The 22,596-nt window shown below is 45.0% G+C and overlaps 1 protein-coding gene across 1 annotated transcript; it reads left to right on the top strand.

Annotated features, from left to right (window-relative positions):
- The first annotated feature begins 15,371 nt into the window (after positions 1 to 15,371).
- On the top strand, positions 15,372 to 16,412 carry LOC136571741 (olfactory receptor 5V1-like). The gene has a single exon (XM_066572375.1). The coding sequence runs from the start codon at positions 15,372 to 15,374 to the stop codon at positions 16,410 to 16,412; it is 1,041 nt and encodes a 346-aa protein (XP_066428472.1).
- Positions 16,413 to 22,596: the final 6,184 nt, after the last annotated feature.

Here is a 22,596-nt window from a genome sequence, read left to right as displayed (position 1 = left end):
TAGAGCACCTTGGCCTCTGCAGGGTGGCATGGCGCGAGGGGGCGCTTTGGGAAACAGTTGGTGGATTATTCGGTCTGGCCCTGCCTCTACCCCTGGCCACCGCACTGCCTCTTGCAACCTGCCCTGCTGCTGCCCTTGCCTCTCCCTCTGAAGACCTGTCCTGAGTAGGCGTTGCAAACCAGGTGGGGTCAGTCACCTCATCGTCCTGCTGCTCTTCCTCCGAATCCTCTGTGTGCTCCTCCTCGGACTTACTGCCCTTACTACTACCTCACCGATAGACAACTGTGTCTCATCGTCATCGTCCTCCTCACCCACTGAAAGGTCTTGAGACAGTTGCCGGAAGTCCCCAGCCTCTTCCCCCGGACCCCGGGAACTTTCCAATGGTTGGGCATCAGTGACGATAAACTCCTGTGGTGGGAGAGAAACCACTGCTGCCCAATCTGAGCAGGGGCCCGAGAACAGTTCCTGGGAGTCTTCCCGCTCCTGAGCATGTGTCATTGCAGTGGAGTGAGGAGGCTGGGAGGAAGGAGGAGCAGCAGACAGAGGATTCGGATTTGCAGCACTGGACGGCGCAGAACTGTGGGTGGATGATAGCTTGCTCGAAGCACTTTCTGCCATCCACGACAGGACCTGCTCACACTGCTCATTTTCTAATAAAGGTCTCCCGCGTGGACCCATTAATTGGGCGATGAATGTGGGGACGCCAGAAACGTGCCTCTCTCCTAATCGCGCAGCAGTCGGCTGCGATACACCTGGATCAGGAGCTCGGCCTGTGCCCACACCCTCACTTGGGCCTACGCGTCCTCGGCCACGTCCACGTCCTCTAGGCCTACCCCTACCCCTCAGCATGCTGTATTACCAGTGATTTCCCAGGCAGGAAATAAATTGGCGCAAGCCTACAGGACAAATAGAATTGTTCCCTTTTTTTTTTTAAAGGGAAGGCCGGCCCACTGACTATATTTAATCAGATAAGAAATCTGTTCCACAGAAATGCAGTTATATGAAGTGCAGCAGAGCGGTGATTTTTCCCAGGAAGGCAGGAAAGAAATTGGCGCAAGCCTGCTGTTAAACGTAGCTGGCTGCGTATGAATTTTTTACTATCTCCACCCACCACACACGTACACAGAACGCTGAGGACTGACAGAGGCAGGGCACATAGAATTTTTCCCTTTTTTTTAAAAGAAAAGGCCCACTGACTATATTCAATCAATAATATATGTCTTCTGGCCCTGCCTACACAATTCTCTCCCTGTAGTATTACTGCGGGGCGCAATGCTCTGCACAGCCGATTTTGAAGAAAAAAAAAATGCAACACTGCTAACAGCAGCCTGCACAGTACTGCACACGGTTAAATGTGGCCCTAAGAAGGACCGTTGGGGTTCTTGAAGCCTACACTCACTCCTAACACTCTCCCTGCCTAACCACCACTTCTGTCCCTGGACTATTACTGCAGGGCGCAATGCTCTGCAGACAGACGATTTTGAAAAAAACAAAAATTGTGCAACACTGCTAACAGCACCCTCCACAGTACTGCACACGGATAGATGTGGCCCTGAGAAGGACCGTTGGGGTTCTTGAAGCCTACACTCACTCCTAGCACTCTCCCTACAGCAGCACCAGCAGCAGCACTTTCCCTCAGCTAACTCAGTCACAAGGCATCTGAGGCGAGCCGCGGGAGGGGCCGACTTTTATACTCGGGTGACATCTGATCACCCCTCCCACTCACTGCAGGGAGGTGGTATAGGGCTTGAACGTCACAGCGGGAAGTTGTAATGCCTTCCCTGTCTTTCAATTGGCCAGAAAAGCGCGCTAACGTCTCAGAGAGGAAACTGAAAGTAACCCGAACATCGCGTGATACTCGTTAAGAGTAACGAGCATCCCAAACACCCTAATATTCGCCCGAGCATCAAGCTCCGACGAGTACGTTCGCTCATCTCTAGACACCCCTCCTGATGGAAATACAAATGTTCACACACAGAAATTTGAGACGGCTTTGAACTCAAAACTTAAAACAAAAGACTAACTGAGCTTAGACATAAATACTTAATCAGTCCATTAAGCTCAGGAATGTGACAATTTTATGATGTTTCTTATCTCTTGTTCTCCTGTGGACAATCCACAGTCCTAGTTATCTGTGTGATCCCGCTCCCAGCGAACACATATATGACATAGTTACATGACACACAACATGATACATTTTCCGGACATAACACAGACATTAACCCATTCAGTGCTGCAGGAGTGCAATACACATAACTCTGATGCATTCCACAATTAAGACACCGACAGGAAAATGGCACGAGACAGACATATAACATTATGGAGGGACCCCACTAACTCTGGGCCACTATAGAGATGCAACCAGGATAGTGGAAAGTGCAATGACTCGGAGAGGATTAGAAGAGCTGTTGACTGTGATGGAAAGGAGAAAGCAGGAGTGAAAAGCCTGGGCATGGAAGCGCTACTTAGGGAGCACTGTGTGGAGGATCTGGTGGCTGCTTGTTGCAAGAGGGAGAAGGCAGACGTACTACTGCCCCAATGTAATGGTAGCCACTGGACTGCCACAAGGAACTAAGGAGAACAGTGTGGTAGAGTCATGCTCCTGACTTTGGGCAAGCTGGGGTTGATAGCACCAGTGAATCACGCCCTATGGAACTGAAAGTGAGGCCTCAAACCAGACCTTAGGCATGCACAGCATTGGGGATGCAGTTAGTAACCAACAGGTACCTTGTATTAGAAGGCATTTCGGAGAAGAACTTGAACTATTTAGCAAAGTTCCATTGCTCACAGTTATAGACACAGATAGTGAAACAGAAGCAGCCTGCACAATAGAGACACATCGACTGGAGTTTGAAAGCTGTGTTTCCAATAAACTATATTGATAATAGTAGAATGTTAACCGTTTAAAGACAAATTGTGTGTTATGCTGTATAATCTGTATATCTGTTCACCACAACTGACAGGACTGATTTTTGTACAGCATTATTGATACTGTTCTTCTGGCCCTATTCCATCTTGTGCACAAAGTATTTGTAATTCTAGGATTCAGTTAGCAATAGCTAGTGTCAAGTTATTCCAGAGGAAAACGTGTAATTGTTTACTCGTCCTTATACAAATATTCACTTGCATTTTGTTGTTTTGAAAAAAATATTGAATATTGTTGATACTCCTTCTGTTGCATTGTATCCTCTATCTGCTTTGTAATACCCCCCCCCCCCACACACACACACACACACACACACACACAACCCCCCATGACATTTCTACAGTAGAATGTCTGCAAACTACAGTATGTAATGGGGCATGCCACAGAGGCTTTGGTACATAGAGGTACAGTGTGAACCCATAGAATCGTATATATGCTAGATTAAAGAATAGTACCAAATGGATCCTGAATAACACCACATGCCCGAGGTCTCAGCCTGGCTAAGCAATCTATAAATAATTTGTTAATTTTAAAAAAACATTGACACTCAATGAGACATTGTGTATTGAGTAATTCATCTAAAATTACTTGCCATCAAGTTCTATATTGTGGTTTTGATAATAAAGTTCCAGGATTAATGGAATAGGGATATTATATATTTACATATTACCTGTGCTACATACAAGGACATGCTGTTTGTGGTTTTGAGGGTTTCATTGTTCATAAAGCCATTAACAGTGAACATTGTAGCTATTTCATTTAAAGATAAGAAATGTATATCAATTACTCAGCGCCTCATGCTGAAAAATAAATTATGTTTCATAATTTATAAACAAGTGAGTAGCAACTCACCTGGTGCCCAGTGGACTTCTCTGTATAGAGAAGCCACTGGCACCCGATATCCACGATGGCTTTGAACAGTAATCCGGACTCCACAATCAATGTTGGAGAAACATCTCGGGGTTGAAACCCTTAGAAAGGCTGTTTTATCCAAAAGTAGATCCAATTCTAGTACAAAAGTACCCCCGCGCTCCGGAGCACAGAAATGATTAGTAGCTTATTATATAATTCATATGTTTATTGCGACGCGTTTCGGTGGAACACACCCGCCTTTCTCAAGCAATTACAAAAGATTTGTAAGGATAACATGGCTATAAATAGATACAATTGAAAGTTTAACTTACAAAACCTGCTTTCGGGGAACGCCAGAGCGGGCGCCATCTTGGTTTCACGAGGTCTTCTCACGTGACGCACCACGTCATTCTAGTCACGTGATTGACTACGTCATTACACTCGATCCATTCATAAAAACGGGTTAGTAGTGGATCTATCCCGTAGCTATAAACAATCCATCCATTCATTCATCGGGGTTATATTGTTTCTATTAAACCTTCCCATTTTTCGTATATTATTACACTTATCCATGAATAAGAGTATTTCTATATATATTGTGAGGGATTAGCGTTTAGGATCGGTAGCAACCTGGGCATAAGCAGTCAGAGACAGTGACACATAGGATAAAGTCTTTAGTCCAGGCTTTGCCTGGGTTTATTTCCAAGCAACAAAAGCAAAATACAGGCCTTAACATCAGGCAAACATAACGTAAATCCTGCTCGTCTGAGCAATTACTATACATGTAGCGTCCCTGTCTACACACTGGTAACACAAATGGCTCCTGCACACAGCCAGCCAGGACTCTCAGACCTGCAAAGGTCTCAGCTCTCCCCCTGGCCCTGTAGGCCCAGGCTTTATATGGCCTGGTACCAGCCCCACCTGGTACGTGGGAGTGACCATCCCACCCTTCACTTTGGTAACTCCAGAAAAGCCGACCCGGATTATACGGCTTGGAGCCACTTACTTGCTACAACGTGTCAGTAACTTCATGCTACTGACACCATACTGCTGGCTTCCTCCACCGAGCCCAGGCTGCTCGGTGGCACGTACCTGGCCAAGTGCTCCCCAACGCCGCATGGGAGAGAATCCTAGGCGAAATATATATGCTCTCCAACACTTTGCCGGTCACCTTCTCACAATATGTATAAAAATATATTAGCCGATAAGACAATTAATTCTCATGTATTATACTATAATCGATTCTAAAACTTTCTATTCCATAAAAATAACAATTCATTTATTAATTAATTATTATATTGGTATTTACCCATATTCTATCTATCTAATATGTTTCTACTTATCACTAACCATGTTTTAGTTTATAAATATTCGTATTTCTGATCATTGTGAATTGTTCCTCTGTTGGTTATCAGTAGTTTTCATAAAATATTGTATTTAAGAAACAATAAAAACAATTAATAAATGAATATATTGTCTATCAAAAAACTGATAATAACGGTACGATTACTTATAAAAATGCATATAAAAAACCCTGTGTTGTGGCGCTTCATAAATGGATATATATTATCTAACATGAATTTTTAATAAAAAATAAATTTAATTAAATTATATTTTTTCTAAAACCTCATTTAATCCTAAAGGTACCAGAGTTTTCAGTCTATATATCCAGTACATTTCCTTCCGACAAAGGTGACTAATGGACTTATTGTGAATGTGTTCCAATGGGGTAACAATTAAATCTTTAGTATCACAATTGTGCACCTCCGCAAAATGGCGGGACACACTGTGCTTGGAATAGCCTTTTCAGATATTAAATTTATGATTATTTATTCATGCTCTCAGTGTGTTTTTGGTTCTCCCCACATGTTTTTTCCCCACAGCTACACTCTATCAAGTAAATGATGTATCTACTCCCACAGCCGAGTTTAACTTTAGTATTTATTTTGATAAATTTTCCTTGAGGTTCTATTCTAATAGAATTTCTACCCTGTTGAATGTGCAGACAACACTTACATTTTGTTTTATTGCATCTATATATCCCTGTTTTTGGTTTTAAAAGAGTATTGGTATTTTTATTCTTTTTCATTTCAGCTCTTGATGGGGCTATAGAATCATGAATTGTCTGATTTTTTCTAAAAATTAATTTAGGATGTTTATCTATAGATTCAATAAGGATTGGATCACTCATAAGGATGGGCCAATCTTTTTTAATTATTTTCCGAATTTCACGTTTTTGGTTATTCTATTTAGTGATAAAAGCTGATCCAAATTTATCTTTATTTTTATTAATTGTTTTTATTGTTTCTTAAATGCAATATTTTATGAAAACTACTGATAACCAACAGAGGAACAATTCACAATGACCACAAATACGAATATTTATAAACTAAAACATGGTTAGTGATAAGTAGAAACTAGAGATGAGCGAACACCAAAATGTTCGGGTGTTCGTTATTCGTAACGAACTTCCCGTGATGCTCGAGGGTTCGTTTCGAACAACGAACCCCATTGAAGTCAATGGGCGACCAGAACATTTTTGTATTTCGCCGATGCTCGCTAAGGTTTTCATGTGTGAAAATCTGGGCAATTCAGGAAAGTGATGGGAATGACACAGTGACGGATAGGGCAGGCGAGGGGCTACATGTTGGGCTGCATCCTAAGTTCACAGGTCCCACTATTAAGCCACAATAGCGGCAAGAGTGGGCCCCCCCCCCTCCCAACAACTTTTACTTCTGAAAAGCGCTCATTAGCATGGCATACCTTTGCTAAGCACCACACTACCTCCAACAAAGCACAATCACTGCCTGCATGACACTCCACTGCCACTTCTCCTGAGTTACATGCTGCCCAACCGCACCCCCTCCCCCCCACAGCGCACACCAAACTGTCCCTGCGCAGCCTTCAGCTGCCCTCATGCCACACCACCCTCATGTCTATTTAGAAGTGCGTCTGCCACGACGAGGGACCGCAGGCACACACTGCACAGGGTTGGCACGGCTAGGTAGCGACCCTCTTTAATAGGGGCGGGGCGATAGCCCACAATGCTGTACAGAAGCAATGAGAAATACAATCCTGTGCCACCGCCATCAGGAGCTGCACACGTGGGCATAGCAATGGGGAACCTATGTGCCACACACTATTCATTCTGTCAAGGTGTCTGCATGCCCCAGTCAGACTGGTTATATGCACCTTAACAGTAACCGCGTTGGTGGTAATGTGGTGGTGACTGCGGACCTAGTACCACGGTTGTATTTTGTTGGTTTTCGGAATGTGGCCAGGATTAAGTGGGCCGTGGCGGGGGGATGGTGGGGGGGCTCTCTTGTAGTGTCGGTAAAGGTGAAATTATTGGACTGCCGCCAGACGAACCAATGCAAAGGCATTTGCCAACAATGTTTTCCCTGTTGGAGGAGGAGGGGGATGTTTTTGAGGCACTACGTGTCCTCTCCACGTGTCCGTGGTTATATGCACCTTAACAGTAACCGCGTTGGTGGTAATGTGGTGGTGACTGCGGACCTAGTACCACGGTTGTATTTTGTTGGTTTTCGGAATGTGGCCAGGATTAAGTGGGCCGTGGCGGGGGGATGGTGGGGGGGCTCTCTTGTAGTGTCGGTAAAGGTGAAATTCTTGGACTGCCGCCAGACGAACCAATGCAAAGGCATTTGCCAACAATGTTTTCCCTGTTGGAGGAGGAGGGGGATGTTTTTGAGGCACTACGTGTCCTCTCCACGTGTCCGTGGTTATATGCACCTTAACAGTAACCGCGTTGGTGGTAATGTGGTGGTGACTGCGGACCTAGTACCACGGTTGTATTTTGTTGGTTTTCGGAATGTGGCCAGGATTAAGTGGGCCGTGGCGGGGGGATGGTGGGGGGGCTCTCTTGTAGTGTCGGTAAAGGTGAAATTCTTGGACTGCCGCCAGACGAACCAATGCAAAGGCATTTGCCAACAATGTTTTCCCTGTTGGAGGAGGAGGGGGATGTTTTCGAGGCACTACGTGTCCTCTCCACGTGTCCGTTCCATGTAAGCAATAGTAGCACTCAAGACAGGCCCCAGTAACAATTCTGAAGCAGCAGTATAGCGGGAGCGCAGTCTTCGTTCCATGTAAGCAATAGTAGCACTCAAGACAGGCCCCAGTAACAATTCTGAAGCAGCAGTATAGCGGGAGCGCAGTCTTCGTTCCATGTAAGCAATAGTAGCACTCAAGACAGGCCCCAGTAACAATTCTGAAGCAGCAGTATAGCGGGAGCGCAGTCTTCGTTCCATGTAAGCAATAGTAGCACTCAAGACAGGCCCCAGTAACAATTCTGAAGCAGCAGTATAGCGGGAGCGCAGTCTTCGTTCCATGTAAGCAATAGTAGCACTCAAGACAGGCCCCAGTAACAATTCTGAAGCAGCAGTATAGCGGGAGCGCAGTCTTCGTTCCATTTCAGTAGCCTTAGTATAGCCAAGGCACAAGTGACATTTATGTAGCTAAACTGTAGGCCAACCCCACACACCTTTCTGTACCATGAGTGCAGGCGAAGAACATAGAAATTACTATGATTACACTGTAGGTGAGGGCCCCAAAAAATTGGTGTACCAACAGTACTAATGTACCTCAGTAAAAATTGGCCATGCCCAACCAAGATGGCAGGTGAATCGCTTTGGTTAATGTGGCTTAAGTGGTAACTAGGCCTGGAGGCAGCCCAGTGTAACGAAAAATTGGTTCAAGTTAAAGTTCCAACGCTTTTAAGCTAATTGAAACTTATAAAAATTGTTCTGAAAAATTATTTGAGTGAGCCTTGTGGCCCTAAGAAAAATTGCCCGTTCAGCGTGATTACGTGAGGTTTCAGGAGGAGGAGCAGGAGGAGGAGGAGGAATATTAGACACAGATTGATGAAGCAGAAATGTCCCCGTTTTGGATGGTGAGAGAGAACGTAGCTTCCATCCGCGGGTGCAGCCTACGTATTGCTTACGTATCGCTGCTGTCCGCTGGTGGAGAACAGAAGTCTGGCGAAATCCAGCCTTTGTTCATCTTGATGAGTGTTAGCCTGTCGGCACTGTCGGTTGACAAGCGGCTACGCTTATCGGTGATGATTCCCCCAGCCGCACTAAACACCCTCTCCGACAAGACGCTAGCCGCAGGACAAGCAAGCACCTCAAGGGCATACAGGGCTAGTTCAGGCCACGTGTCCAGCTTCGACACCCAGTAGTTGTAGGGGGCAGAGGCGTCACCAAGGATGGTCGTGCGATCCGCTACGTACTCCCTCACCATCCTTTTACAGTGCTCCCGCCGACTCAGCCGTGACTGGGGAGCGGTGACACAGTCTTGGTGGGGAGCCATAAAGCTGGCCAGGCCCTTAAAGACTGTTGCACTGCCTGGGATGTACATACTGCTCGATCTACGCACATCCCCTGCTACCTTGCCCTCGGTACTGCGCCTTCTGCCACTAGCGCTGTCGGCTGGGAATTTTACCATCAGCTTGTCCGCAAGGGTCCTGTGGTATAGCAACACTCTCGAACCCCTTTCCTCTTCGGGAATCAGAGTGGGCAGGTTCTCCTTATACCGTGGATCGAGCAGTGTGTACACCCAGTAATCCGTAGTGGCCAGAATGCGTGCAACGCGAGGGTCACGAGAAAGGCATCCTAACATGAAGTCAGCCATGTGTGCCAGGGTACCTGTACGCAACACATGGCTGTCTTCACTAGGAAGATCACTTTCAGGATCCTCCTCCTCCTCCTCCTCCTCCTCCTCAGGCCATACACGCTGAAAGGATGACAGGCAATCAGCCGGTGTACCGTCAGCAGCGGGCCAAGCTGTCTCTTCCCCCTCCTCCTCATCCTCCTCATGCTCCTCCTCCTCCTCCTGTACGCGCTGAGAAATAGACAGGAGGGTGCCCTGACTATCCAGCGGCATACTGTCTTCCCCCGCCCCCGTTTCCGAGCGCAAAGCAGCTGCCTTTATGGTTTGCAGGGAATTTCTCAAGATGCATAGCAGAGGAATGGTGACGCTAATGATTGTAGCATCGCCGCTCACCACCTGGGTAGACTCCTCAAAATTACCAAGGACATGGCAGATGTCTGCCAACCAGGCCCACTCTTCTGAAAGGAATTGAGGAGGCTGACTCCCACTGCGCCGCCCATGTTGGAGTTGGTATTCGACTATAGCTCTACGCTGTTCATAGAGCCTGGCCAACATGTGGAGCGTAGAGTTCCACCGTGTGGGCACGTCGCACAGCAGTCGGTGCACTGGCAGCTTAAAGTGATGTTGCAGGGTGCGCAGGGTGGCAGCGTCCGTGTGGGACTTGCGGAAATGTGCGCAGAGCCGGCGCGCCTTTACGAGCAGGTCTGACAAGCGTGGGTAGCTTTTCAGAAAGCGCTGAACCACCAAATTAAAGACGTGGGCCAGGCATGGCACGTGCGTGAGGCTGCCGAGCTGCAGAGCCGCCACCAGGTTACGGCCGTTGTCACACACGACCATGCCCGGTTGGAGGCTCAGCGGCGCAAGCCAGCGGTCGGTCTGCTGTGTCAGACCCTGCAGCAGTTCGTGGGCCGTGTGCCTCTTATCGCCTAAGCTGAGTAGTTTCAGCACGGCCTGCTGACGCTTGCCCACCGCTGTGCTGCCACACCGCGCGACACCGACTGCTGGCGACATGCTGCTGCTAACACATCTTGATTGTGAGACAGAGGAGGAGGAGGAGGAGGAGGAGGGTGCTTTAGTGGAGGAAGCATACACCTCCGCAGATACCAGCACCGAGCTGGGGCCCGCAATTCTGGGGGTGGGTAGGACGTGAGCGGTCCCAGGCTCTGACTCTGTCCCAGCCTCCACTAAATTCACCCAATGTGCCGTCAGGGAGATGTAGTGGCCCTGCCCGCCTGTGCTTGTCCACGTGTCCGTAGTTAAGTGGACCGTGGCAGTAACCGCGTTGGTGAGGGCGCGCACAATGTTGCGGGAGACGTGGTCGTGCAGGGCTGGGACGGCACATCGGGAAAAGTAGTGGCGACTGGGAACTGAGTAGCGCGGGGCCGCCGCCTCCATGATACTTTTGAAGGACTCCGTTTCCACAACCCTATACGGCAGCATCTCAAGGCTGATGAATTTTGCGATGCGGACGGTTAACGTTTGAGCGTGCGGGTGCGTGGCGGCGTACTTGCGCTTGCGCTCGAACACTTGCGCAAGCGACGGCTGAACGGTGCGCTGAACTACACTGCTGGATGGGGCCGAGGACAGCGGAGATGAGGGTGTGGGTGCAGGCCATGAGGCGGTAGTGCCTGTGTCCTGAGAGGGGGGTTGCATCTCAGTGGCAGGTTGGGGCACAGGGGGAGAGGCAGGGGTGCAAACCGGAGGCGGTGAACGGCCTTTGTCCCACCTTGCGGGGTGCTTGGCCATCATATGTCTGCGCATGGTGGTGGTGGTGAGGCTGTTGGTGTTGGCTCCCCGGCTGAGCTTTGCGCGACAAAGGTTGCACACCACTGTTCGTCGGTCGTCAGGCGTCTCTGTGAAAAACTGCCAGACCTTAGAGCACCTCGGCCTCCGCAGGGTGGCATGGCGCGAGGGGGCGCTTTGGGAAACACTTGGTGGATTATTCGGTCTGGCCCTGCCTCTACCCCTGGCCACTGCACTGCCTCTTGCAACCTGCCCTGCTGATGCCCTTGACTCCCCCTCTGAAGACCTGTCCTCCTGAGTAAGCGTTGCACACCAGGTGGGGTCAGTCACCTCATCGTCCTGCTGCTCTTCCTCCGAATCCTCTGTGCGCTGCTCCCTGGGACTTACTGCCCTTACTACTACCTCACTGCAAGACAACTGTGTCTGATCGTCATCGTCCTCCTCACCCACAGAAAGTTGTTGAGACAGTTGGCGGAAGTCCCCAGCCTCTTCCCCCGGACCCCGGGAACTTTCGAATGGTTGGGCATCAGTGACGATAAACTCCTCTGGTGGGAGAGGAACCGCTGCTGCCCAATCTAAGCAGGGGCCCGAGAACAGTTCCTGGGAGTGTTCCCGCTCCTGAGCAGGTGTCATTGTAGTGGAGTGAGGAGGCTGGGAGGAAGGAGGAGCAGCAGACAGAGGATTCGGATTGGCAGCAGTGGACGGCGCAGAACTGCGGGTAGACGATAGGTTGCTCGAAGCACTTTCTGCCATCCAGGACAGGACCTGCTCACACTGCTCATTTTCTAATAACCGTCTCCCGCGTGGACCCATTAATTGGGCGATGAATGTGGGGACGCCAGAAACGTGCCTCTCTCCTAATCGCGCAGCAGTCGGCTGCGACACACCTGGATCAGGAGCTTGGCCTGTGCCCACACCCTGACTTGGCCCTCCGCGTCCTCGGCCGCGTCCACGTCCTCTAGGCCTACCCCTACCCCTCAGCATGCTGTATTACCAGTGATTTGATTTCACAGGCAGGAAAAAATTGGCGCAAGACTGCAGGCCAAATATAATTTTTGCCCTTTTTGGAAAACGAAAGGCCCCACTGCCTCTAGTGAATGAATTATCTAAGTTTAATAACTGTGCTGTGTCCCTGCTTATGTGTCACAGAACGTGAGGGTAGCAGAGTTATTAACTGTGGCAGAGCAGGTATTTTTTTTCCCAATTAAGGAAAGCAAATGGCGAACCCAGCAGTAAAGCGTAGCTGGCTGCGTATGATTTAGCAATGTTTTTCACGCAGCTCACACGTCTCCACAGGCGTAAGGACGGACACAGGCTGGACAAATAGATTTGTTTTCAGTTTTTTCCCACCAACAGGCAGGACTGCGTATATTCAATGAACCTGAGAAGTTTAATAACTGTGCTGTGTCCCTGCTTATGTGTCACAGAACGTGAGGGTAGCAGAGTTATTAACTGTGGCAGAGCAGGTATTTTTTTTCCCAATTAAGGAAAGCAAATGGCGAACCCAGCAGTAAAGCGTAGCTGGCTGCGTATGATTTAGCAATGTTTTTCACGCAGCTCACACGTCTCCACAGGCGTAAGGACGGACACAGGCTGGACAAATAGATTTGTTTTCAGTTTTTTCCCACCAACAGGCAGCACTGCGTATATTCAATGAACCTGAGAAGTTTAATAACTGTGCTGTGTCCCTGCTTATGTGTCACAGAACGTGAGGGTAGCAGAGTTATTAACTGTGGCAGAGCAGGTATTTTTTTTCCCAATTAAGGAAAGCAAATGGCGAACCCAGCAGTAAAGCGTAGCTGGCTGCGTATGATTTAGCAATGTTTTTCACGCAGCTCACACGTCTCCACAGGCGTAAGGACGGACACAGGCTGGACAAATAGATTTGTTTTCAGTTTTTTCCCACCAACAGGCAGCACTGCGTATATTCAATGAACCTGAGAAGTTTAATAACTGTGCTGTGTCCCTGCTTATGTGTCACAGAACGTGAGGGTAGCAGAGTTATTAACTGTGGCAGAGCAGGTATTTTTTTTCCCAATTAAGGAAAGCAAATGGCGAACCCAGCAGTAAAGCGTAGCTGGCTGCGTATGATTTAGCAATGTTTTTCACGCAGCTCACACGTCTCCACAGGCGTAAGGACGGACACAGGCTGGACAAATAGATTTGTTTTCAGTTTTTTCCCACCAACAGGCAGCACTGCGTATATTCAATGAACCTGAGAAGTTTAATAACTGTGCTGTGTCCCTGCTTATGTGTCACAGAACGTGAGGGTAGCAGAGTTATTAACTGTGGCAGAGCAGGTATTTTTTTTCCCAATTAAGGAAAGCAAATGGCGAACCCAGCAGTAAAGCGTAGCTGGCTGCGTATGATTTAGCAATGTTTTTCACGCAGCTCACACGTCTCCACAGGCGTAAGGACGGACACAGGCTGGACAAATAGATTTGTTTTCAGTTTTTTCCCACCAACAGGCAGCACTGCGTATATTCAATGAACCTGAGAAGTTTAATAACTGTGCTGTGTCCCTGCTTATGTGTCACAGAACGTGAGGGTAGCAGAGTTATTATAACTCTGGCAGAGCAGGTATTTTTTTTCCCAATTAAGGAAAGCAAATGGCGAACCCAGCAGTAAAGCGTAGCTGGCTGCGTATGATTTAGCAATGTTTTTCACGCAGCTCACACGTGTCCACCGCCCGTAAGGACGGACAGAGGCTGGACAAATAGATTTGTTTTCAGTTTTTTCCCACCAACAGGCAGCACTGCGTATATTCTATGAATAATAACTGTGTTGTGGCCCTGCCTATACAATTCTTTCCCTGCAGTATCAATGGAGGGTGGAATGCTCTGCAGAGGCGATTTTGAGAAGCCCAAAAAAAATGCAGCACAGCCAACAGCAGCCTGGACAGTACTGCACACGGATAAATATGGCCCTAGAAAGGACCGTTGAGGTTCTTGAAGGCTACACTCACTCCTAACACTCTCCCTGCCTATGCAGCACTTCTGTCCCTAATGCCAGGTGCAACGGTCTGCAGAGGCGATTTTGAGAAAAAAAAAAATCCCACTGCTAACAGCAGCCAACACACAGCTATCAGTGGCCCTAATAAGGACCTTTGGGGGGTCTTGAAGCCTACACTAACTACCAATTCTTTCCCTACAGCAGCTCCGGTATAAACAGCACTGTCCCTCATCTAACTCACCAGGCATCTGAGGCGAGCCGCGGGAGGGGCCGACTTTTATATTCGGCGAACACCTGATCTCGCCAGCCACTCACAGCAGGGGGGTGGTATAGGGCTTAAACGTTGCAGGGGGAAGTTGTAATGCCTTCCCTGTCTTTCAATTGGCCAGAAAAGCGCGCTAACGTCTCAGGGAAGGAAGTGAAAGTAACCAGAACACCGCATGGTGTTCGTCACGAATAACGAACATCCCGAACACCCTAATATTCGCACGAATATCAAGCTCGGACGAACGCGTTCGCTCATCTCTAGTAGAAACATATTAGATAGATAGAATATGGGTAAATACCAATATAATAATTAATTAATTAATTGTTATTTTTATGGAATAGAAAGTTTTAGAATGGATTATAGTATAATATATGAGAATTAATTGTCTTATTGGCTAATATATTTTTATACATATGGAAATACTCTTATTCATGGATGAGTGTAATAATATACGAAAAATGAGAAGGTTTAATAGAAACAATATAACCCCGATGAATGTATGGATGGATTGTTTATAGCTACGGGATAGATCCACTACTAACCCGTTTTTATGAAAGGATCGAGTGTAATGACATAGTCAATCACGTGACTAGAATGACGTGGTGCGTCACGTGAGAAGACCTCGTGACACCAAGATGGCGCCCGCTCTGGCGTTCCCCGAAAGCAGGTTTTGTAAGTTAAACTTTCAATTGTATCTATTTATAGCCATGTTATCTTTACAAATCTTTTGTAATTGCTTGAGCAAGGCGGGTGTGTTCCACCAAAACGCATTGCAATAAACATGAATTATATAATAAGCTACTAATCGTTTCTGGGCTCTGGAGCGCGGGGGTACTTTTGTACTAGAATTGAATCTACTATTTAAAGATAAGCTAATTCTTCCTTAAAGGTCACAATCTACATTTTTGCATACTAACACCTTCATTGGACTATTTGCCTAAAACATTGTGGTCCACACTATTTCGACCAATTCTACTGGGCAAACATTCCACGTGAGAGATCATCATGAAGACCCAACTCCAGATCAATACTACTGAATTGTATATGGTGTCTAAACAACTGATTCTATTTTGTTTTCACAGTTTTGAAATGATTGACAGAACTGTAGCTTGTAATAATAATACTCTGGATAATTTTATCCTCTTAGGCTTTTCAGAAGGACAGCCTATATTCTCACTGTTAATTGCACTAACCTACACAATGATCATAATTGGGAATTTCGCTGTATTTAGCGTTATCCAGGTAGACACCCACCTCAAAACTCCTATGTATTTTTTCTTGAGTTGTTTATCCTTATTAGATGTCTGTTACTCTACAGTCACTCTCCCGGCTATGATGGTCAACGCTATTACAGGGGACAGGAGGATATCCTTTCATAGATGTTTCACACAGCTCTATTTCTTCGTCTGCTTTGGAGGATCTGAATGTCTTCTTCTTGCTGCAATGGCTTATGACCGATATGTAGCCATATGTAACCCCCTTCGTTACCATGTGGTTATGAATAAAACCTTTTGCTTAGGCTTCGTTGCTGGATGTTGGGTTTGTGGATTGTTGAATGCTGTGTTCCACACTTTAATGACTTTAAAGCTGACTTTCTGTGGAGATTATCATATCAATCATTTCTTCTGTGATGTCCTTCCAATGTTGGAAGCAGCTTGCAGTGACATACAGAGCAGCCAAGTGTTGTTACATGTGGTTACCCTATTTCTAGGAATGTCTCCTTTTCTACTTGTGATGAATTCCTACATACATATCATTTCTACTATCCTGAAAATCCGCTCCTCAGAAGGAAGACAGAAGGTCTTCTCCACATGTTCCTCACATCTCATAGTTGTCACTGTCTTTTACATAACTGCTATGTTTAACTACAATGGACCGATTTCTGGAGATTCCTTCATCATTGTCCGTGTATCATCTATTCTGTATAGTATTGTTCCCCCACTGTTAAATCCTATCATATACAGCCTTAGAAATAAAGATGTGAAGAGAGCCTTGAAAAAAGTACTTGAGATGCCGATAGGTTCATATGTACAGATGGCTAAGTGATCGTCAGTGAAAGTGACCTTTTACACTGGTGAACCTCTCGGGGCCAAATAGATGGGATATTAGGGAACTGTATAAGACAACATAAGAACCTGGTCATTATCCAGGAAGGCTTCTCGAAGAGGTGGTCTACTGGAGAAGTTTCACCTTAAACCATTCATGCTTCAAAAAAAACATTCCTCCAATTCAAAAACGTAAATTGTGGTGTAGCAGACATGTAGCTACCTCTCCAGTCATTGTCCTGCTGAATGACGATGGACGCCTTTGATTATGCCTCAGATATTTCAATTAAGCAAAGCAAAAGCCCCTTAAGTCCTTTCCAACATGTGTCTAAAATAATCTAAATATTTATATGTGAACACATTAACAAAAGAAAATGTGCAGTATATTATATATACCCTAGAATAAAGCCATTAAAAAATATAGTCCATTCTGCAAAAAACAAGCCCTTATACGGCTATATCGACATAAAAATTAAAAAAGTAATAGCTCTTGTAAGTGGGGATTAAACAAACAATTTTTTTCAATAAAAACATAAAAGACAAAACTGGTTGAAGTAGCAGGGCCATACAGGGGCTAAAAAGCAGCCCCAAGACACAAACACTATCAGCCCACATACAATAATACCGTAAACTCAATATCACAAAAGATAGCAACGCAATATGTACCATGTGTCAAATTTTGCTTTGCTTAGTTGTGCCCCTTATTACTCTTTTACATATGTTATTCGCAATATTGACTCAAGATGGGAAATTAAAATGGAATATAGAAATACCTAATCGTACAGTCATAGACAGGAGTACACTTGTCTTCTTTAGTCAGGGACAAGTGTACCTCTATACATGCAGCAATAAAACGGATAGTACCACCATACAGTGCTATACAGTAAAGGCTGATTTACACGCAATGATTATTGCTGAAACTTCATCCAAACGACGGCTTTTGAGCATTAGCCATTGTCTGTAAATGTGTGCCCATCGTACACTTACTGTGCACTCTGCGTTCATCCCTGAGTTCAGCTCAGCATAAAGGCCATAGTCCCTCATAAGGGGAGGTCAGGCTGTGTTCTCCGCAGGCAACGCTGATAGCATTGTATGTTAGCAGCAGAACAAAAGCAATGTATTTAGAGAATAGATCACCCACTGTTCTCTAAATACATGCAAATTAACCCTTTCCAATCCAATGTCGGGCCTGCCCCGACATCATAATTTCCCTCCACAGCTCCGATGTCGGGGCAGGCCCGACACTGCAGTGCAGGAGTACATCTGCACCCGATCATCAGGCACATCGGGTGCAGATACACTTCTGCACTGGTCCTCATTGAGGACCCCCGAGGAGAAGGCAGAAATGGTTTTTAACCCTTTCTGCCTTCTCCTTTACACATTACATAGTGCTCAATTAGCGCTATGTAATGCAGAAGATTTCGAACGGTGATCATGTGACCGCCGGTGTCACCTGACCCCCAGCGGTCACATGAACGCTGAGCCAGGAGCCTGCACCATGAGGGGGCCTGCTTACCTGTCCGCCATCTTCCGCATTCTCCCGGCTCGGCGATCATGTAACCGCTGGGTGTCACCTGACCCCAGCGGTCGCATGACCGCCAAGCCCGGAGGCAGAGGGAGAATACTGAAGACGCTGGACAGGTAAGCAGGCCCCCCCACGGTGCAGTGAGCATCTGCACCCTCCTGAACTCTGTCAGTTCAGGAGGGTGCAGGGAAATGTATTTTTTCTCATCCATTCTCACCAGCTCCAATTTATTTGGAGCTGGAGAGAATGAATGAGAAAAAATAATTGGATTGGAAAGAGTTAAGCTGGTTAGCTACTAATTGTACCTAATTAGTACCTAATGCAAAATGATCTCTCAAAACTGTCTGTTACTGATGAACATGATTTGCAGACCACTCACCAACTTGGTAACTCTTCTCTGAACTTGCTCCAATTTGTCTATGTCTTTTTTAAAGTGGGGTGCCCTATTTGCTGCTTAGCCCTATTCCTCCAATTCTGTATGTGTTTTTTTTTTCATTTTTCTTGCCCAAATGTAGGACATTGCATTTCTCCTTGTTAAATACTATTCTGTTAGTTGGACCTGTAAATGGACCTTAACCTGCTAGCAGTTTTACATGGGGACATTGCAGGATATAATTATGCTGCAGACTATATAACACTGATCAGACAAAGTCACAGACAGAATACATAATTAGATCACCCGTCACTATTCCTGACATGTTTGTTTTAATAAATACTTGTATTTCTCATTGAATAACAATTTTCTACATTGTGCCATTTCTTCGTTATTCTTCCTAGAAATGTATGAATACTGTGTTTCCACCGCAAATTACACACTTTCTTATATTCATTTTTGCTCCAATAAAGACACAGTGTCTTATTTTTTGGTGGGGGGGTCTCATAAAACTCACCTAGCAGAGGGCGTCTGGGTGTAGGGCTCTGGCAATCTTCCACATAGTCCTCAGCACTGAGAGAGCATTCTTTTGCTGTAACGGGGCTTGAATAACCTGGCTCCAGCAAGATATTGCTTTGATTGGTTAAGGAACACCGCCTCAGCAAATCAGAGCTGGCATTCAATGAAACAATCATAGCCATTCAGTGATGTCATTAACTGAATGGCTGTGAGTGGATTATTGAGCATCGTTCTCTAATTGGCTGAGCTACAGCGCTCCCGCATGCAGAATCCGACCCACTCATGGGCATGTGACCTAATTTATTAATTTCCAGGAGAAATAACAATGCTTCAGAATGGCTGTTTGAAGGTTTCTCACAATAAAAATAAACTTAACAGGGGGCAGATTAGTGGGTGAAATAAAGAAAAACGTGTACTCACCTCTTAACTGTTGCCCAGCTCCAATGCCTATGGTCCATCCAACACTGGAAGCGCCTGCAGGGTTCACATCGTTCAGATGACTGTTGGGACCAATCACTGTCCTCCACAGTCAAATACTGCCCATGCAGACTTGACTGCTGAGGACAATAATTGACTGAGCTGTCAAACGAACAATAAATGGCATGTGATGGCTGCAGGAGCATTGGACCACAGCAGTGGTGCTGTTTCGGAAATACATTTAAGAGGCGAGTATACATGTTTTCTTTACTTTATCCACTTATCTGCCCATACCAATTATATTTATGTTGGAAAACCCCTTTAAATGCTACTTTTTGTCCTTGTCATAGCTTATGATGAAAATACCCATCGTCCAGTGAATCTGTTACATTTAATGAATGGTGACATACTGACATATGTGCCGCAATGTCTAAAACTGCCTACAAGCAAAGTTTTCCAAGTCTGTAAGTAAATGCAGTTAGCAGTAACTTCACTGAGGCAGTATGAAGCCGCAATAGGTATACCAGTGCTATCTTATCTGTAGCATGCGTTAAGGTGCCAGTATACCTTCAGCAACTGTTGGACAAGCAATTGTTAGACTGACAGCAGTCATCACCGGCTTCCCCACACACATGAACATTCATCTCAGCCAAGCTTTCATGTATTTAGGGAGGTAAGCTGCAGCCAGACAGGTCTGGTGCCATCTTATGTCCAGGGGAACGAAAGGATTGGGCTTTGAATGTTTAATGTATATGGGAGCCTTTAGGCTTGTAAAGAAATATTTGAGGGGGTAATACAGCCAATCACAGAGGCACAAGCACTATTCCTCCTCACATTATCATTCTATCTTCCCATGTTCGTCCACCCTACAGCCCCTAGTGCAACCATTTAGATGATGATTCAATCTTAGTGATAAAAGAAGAGAGAGGGGACAGAGAACCTTGGAGACAGGGGTCCGTTAATAGTAGAGAGGGGTTAGAGCACATGGACATGCAGAATATCGGTTTGGCGTAGGAGTAAATAAATAGTCCTACTTCAATAAATTGAAGTAGGACTATTTAATAATTCAATAAAGACCTCTTTTACCACTACTAGTGTCTCCATCAGCATATTGATACAGGTTGCGGCAGACCCTAGCTTTCTACCTCCTGTTCACAGCAAGTGTGCACAACGAGGAGCAGAGCCAATGAACTTCTTTCTCTTATGCAACATTTCATCATTAAGTAGAAAATTAAAAAGATCTGATTGTAACAACTCATACTATAAAATTATTATTTGTCACTGTTGGTAAATGAATTAAAAAAAAAAAGTAAAAATCAATTCCAGAATAGCTGTTTTCTGTTCATGCTGCCAACCAAAAACAGGGGGAAAATGAGCCAAAAAGTCATATGTACTGCAAAATAGTACCAATAAAAAAGTCTAGTCGTCCTAGCTGTTATATAGTTAAGTTAGCTGAAAAATAAAAATGATTTTATTGTTGGAATGTAGCGACACAAAACAAATCATTCCATTAAAAAAAATATTAAAATAGGAAAAAAATAACAAAAACTATACACATTTGGTATTGCAGTAATCAGAACAACCCATAGGATAAAGTTAGACCTCTTTCACGCAGGCATTTTGAAAATGACTGCTAAAAAAGTCTGACTAAGCCTCCATTCATTTCAATGGGGCCTCTCAGACGAGCGTTTTAGCACAGTGTTTTTAGCGCATGATAAATTGAATGCTGTATGTTCTATTTTACTGCTCTGCACAATGTAAAACGCTGCCTAAAAAACCGCATCATTTTTACAAACGCTTGTGTGAGAGTGGCCTTAACACATGATTTTTATCACAGAGTGAACACTTTAAAAATAAATCACAGAAAATAATTGCAAAATTATTTTCTTTTTCCTTTTTACTCAGAAAACTCATAAAAATAGTTAAATACAGTGTAAATACTTCAAAATGTTTCCTAGAAAAACTACCACTTATCCCACAGAATGCAAGATGTCATACAAGTACATTACAGAAAAAATGTTAAAGTTCTGTTAAATTTCACAGAGTGTTACTCAGCAGGGAGCAACATTGAACTCGGTAGAAAGCTGCTTCCAGGGTAAAACAATATGAAAATATGATGTAGAACTTTTCAGATCAATAATAAGCAGTTTACTAAAGCAGTTATCTTATTTTAAACTGCCCTGGGGGCCCAAGAAGTAAACCCATGAGTTCTGTAAATTACCCAAGAGTCTAGCTCCCTGCCTGCAAGTCCTTGGTGAGTTTCCATGATTTTCTCTATATAGGACAAGCTTCATTACTTACCAATACTTGGAAGCTGACAATACAAGTCTACTCTCTCTATATTGGAGAGTTTCTTAAAGACAAACATGTCCATCAATAAGGAATATTCCACTCTGCACAATTTGGAAAGCACATTATTCTCTTATGACTCAATATTAATTGTATGCAGCTCACCTGCTCTTCAGCACGCAGGGAATATTTTTTTTATTTTACAGTATAAATCAAATTCCTCATAAAACCTCTAGGAAGAGCAGATGTGCTTAGATCATTGTATTGGGTCTTCTCTTTCCAGATACTAGTGGTCGTCTGGGATCAAAGACTTTACCGATGTAATCTTGTATCATGCCGGACATCCCCTTTATCAAATATTTGGCCATGTTATGGAGAACTTTTTAGTCCAGAGTCGGTAAGGTAGAAGATGAAAGGTGACCTCAACTTCTCAGTTTTGCAGCAAAGATATCTTGGTCATTACGTAGTTTTCATACTGAGCATTTGAAAGTTGCAGTGGGTGATCTGTCAAAGATTTTCATAAGCCTTTGTTTCTCTTCAGTCAATGAGAAATGCAGAGAAAAAAATGTCTGGTTACCTATTACATGTTCAAGAGAACATTCTTCAGAGCTTGTATTAGGCAACATATGATAAAATTGTTCATCCCTTGTGTTTCCTAAGCAGTGGTTTGCATGTACAGTACTTTTGTGGGGATCTGGATGTACTGTATCTCTCCCATTATGTACGAATTCTAGAGTTCCTAAAAAACATTTGCTCCAGATATGAAGAAAGAAAAGAAGATGGAAGAAAGCCAATGCCGCTGTTCTGCTCATGTAGTAAAACTCCAACTGTTTTATATGCCAGTTTTAATGTATATATTTGTGAACTGTCAGAATTTCTTCTTTTTTGGATGCCCAGTAATCTGTAGGAAAATACTAGTCCAGTCATAGAGAATATTGCCACTAAATTGTCCAAATAATTAACAAGAAGAAGTCACTTCAGCAGTTCCTTAACAAGAAAAAACCTTCAAGAAATACTCAATTTAATTTCCCTTTTTTTCTTTGGGTTAGGGAAGTAAATTGG

The sequence above is a fragment of the Eleutherodactylus coqui genome, chromosome 6 (genome assembly GCF_035609145.1).
Source record: "Eleutherodactylus coqui strain aEleCoq1 chromosome 6, aEleCoq1.hap1, whole genome shotgun sequence".
NCBI classification, from domain to species: Eukaryota; Metazoa; Chordata; class Amphibia; order Anura; family Eleutherodactylidae; genus Eleutherodactylus; species Eleutherodactylus coqui.
Note: the sequence above shows the minus strand (reverse complement) of the source record. Positions and strands in the feature narration are given on the sequence as shown.

Excerpts from the sequence above, each read along its gene's own strand:
- LOC136571741 (XM_066572375.1), top strand. The coding sequence starts at position 15,372 with ATGAAGACCCAACTCCAGATCAATACTACTGAATTGTATATGGTGTCT.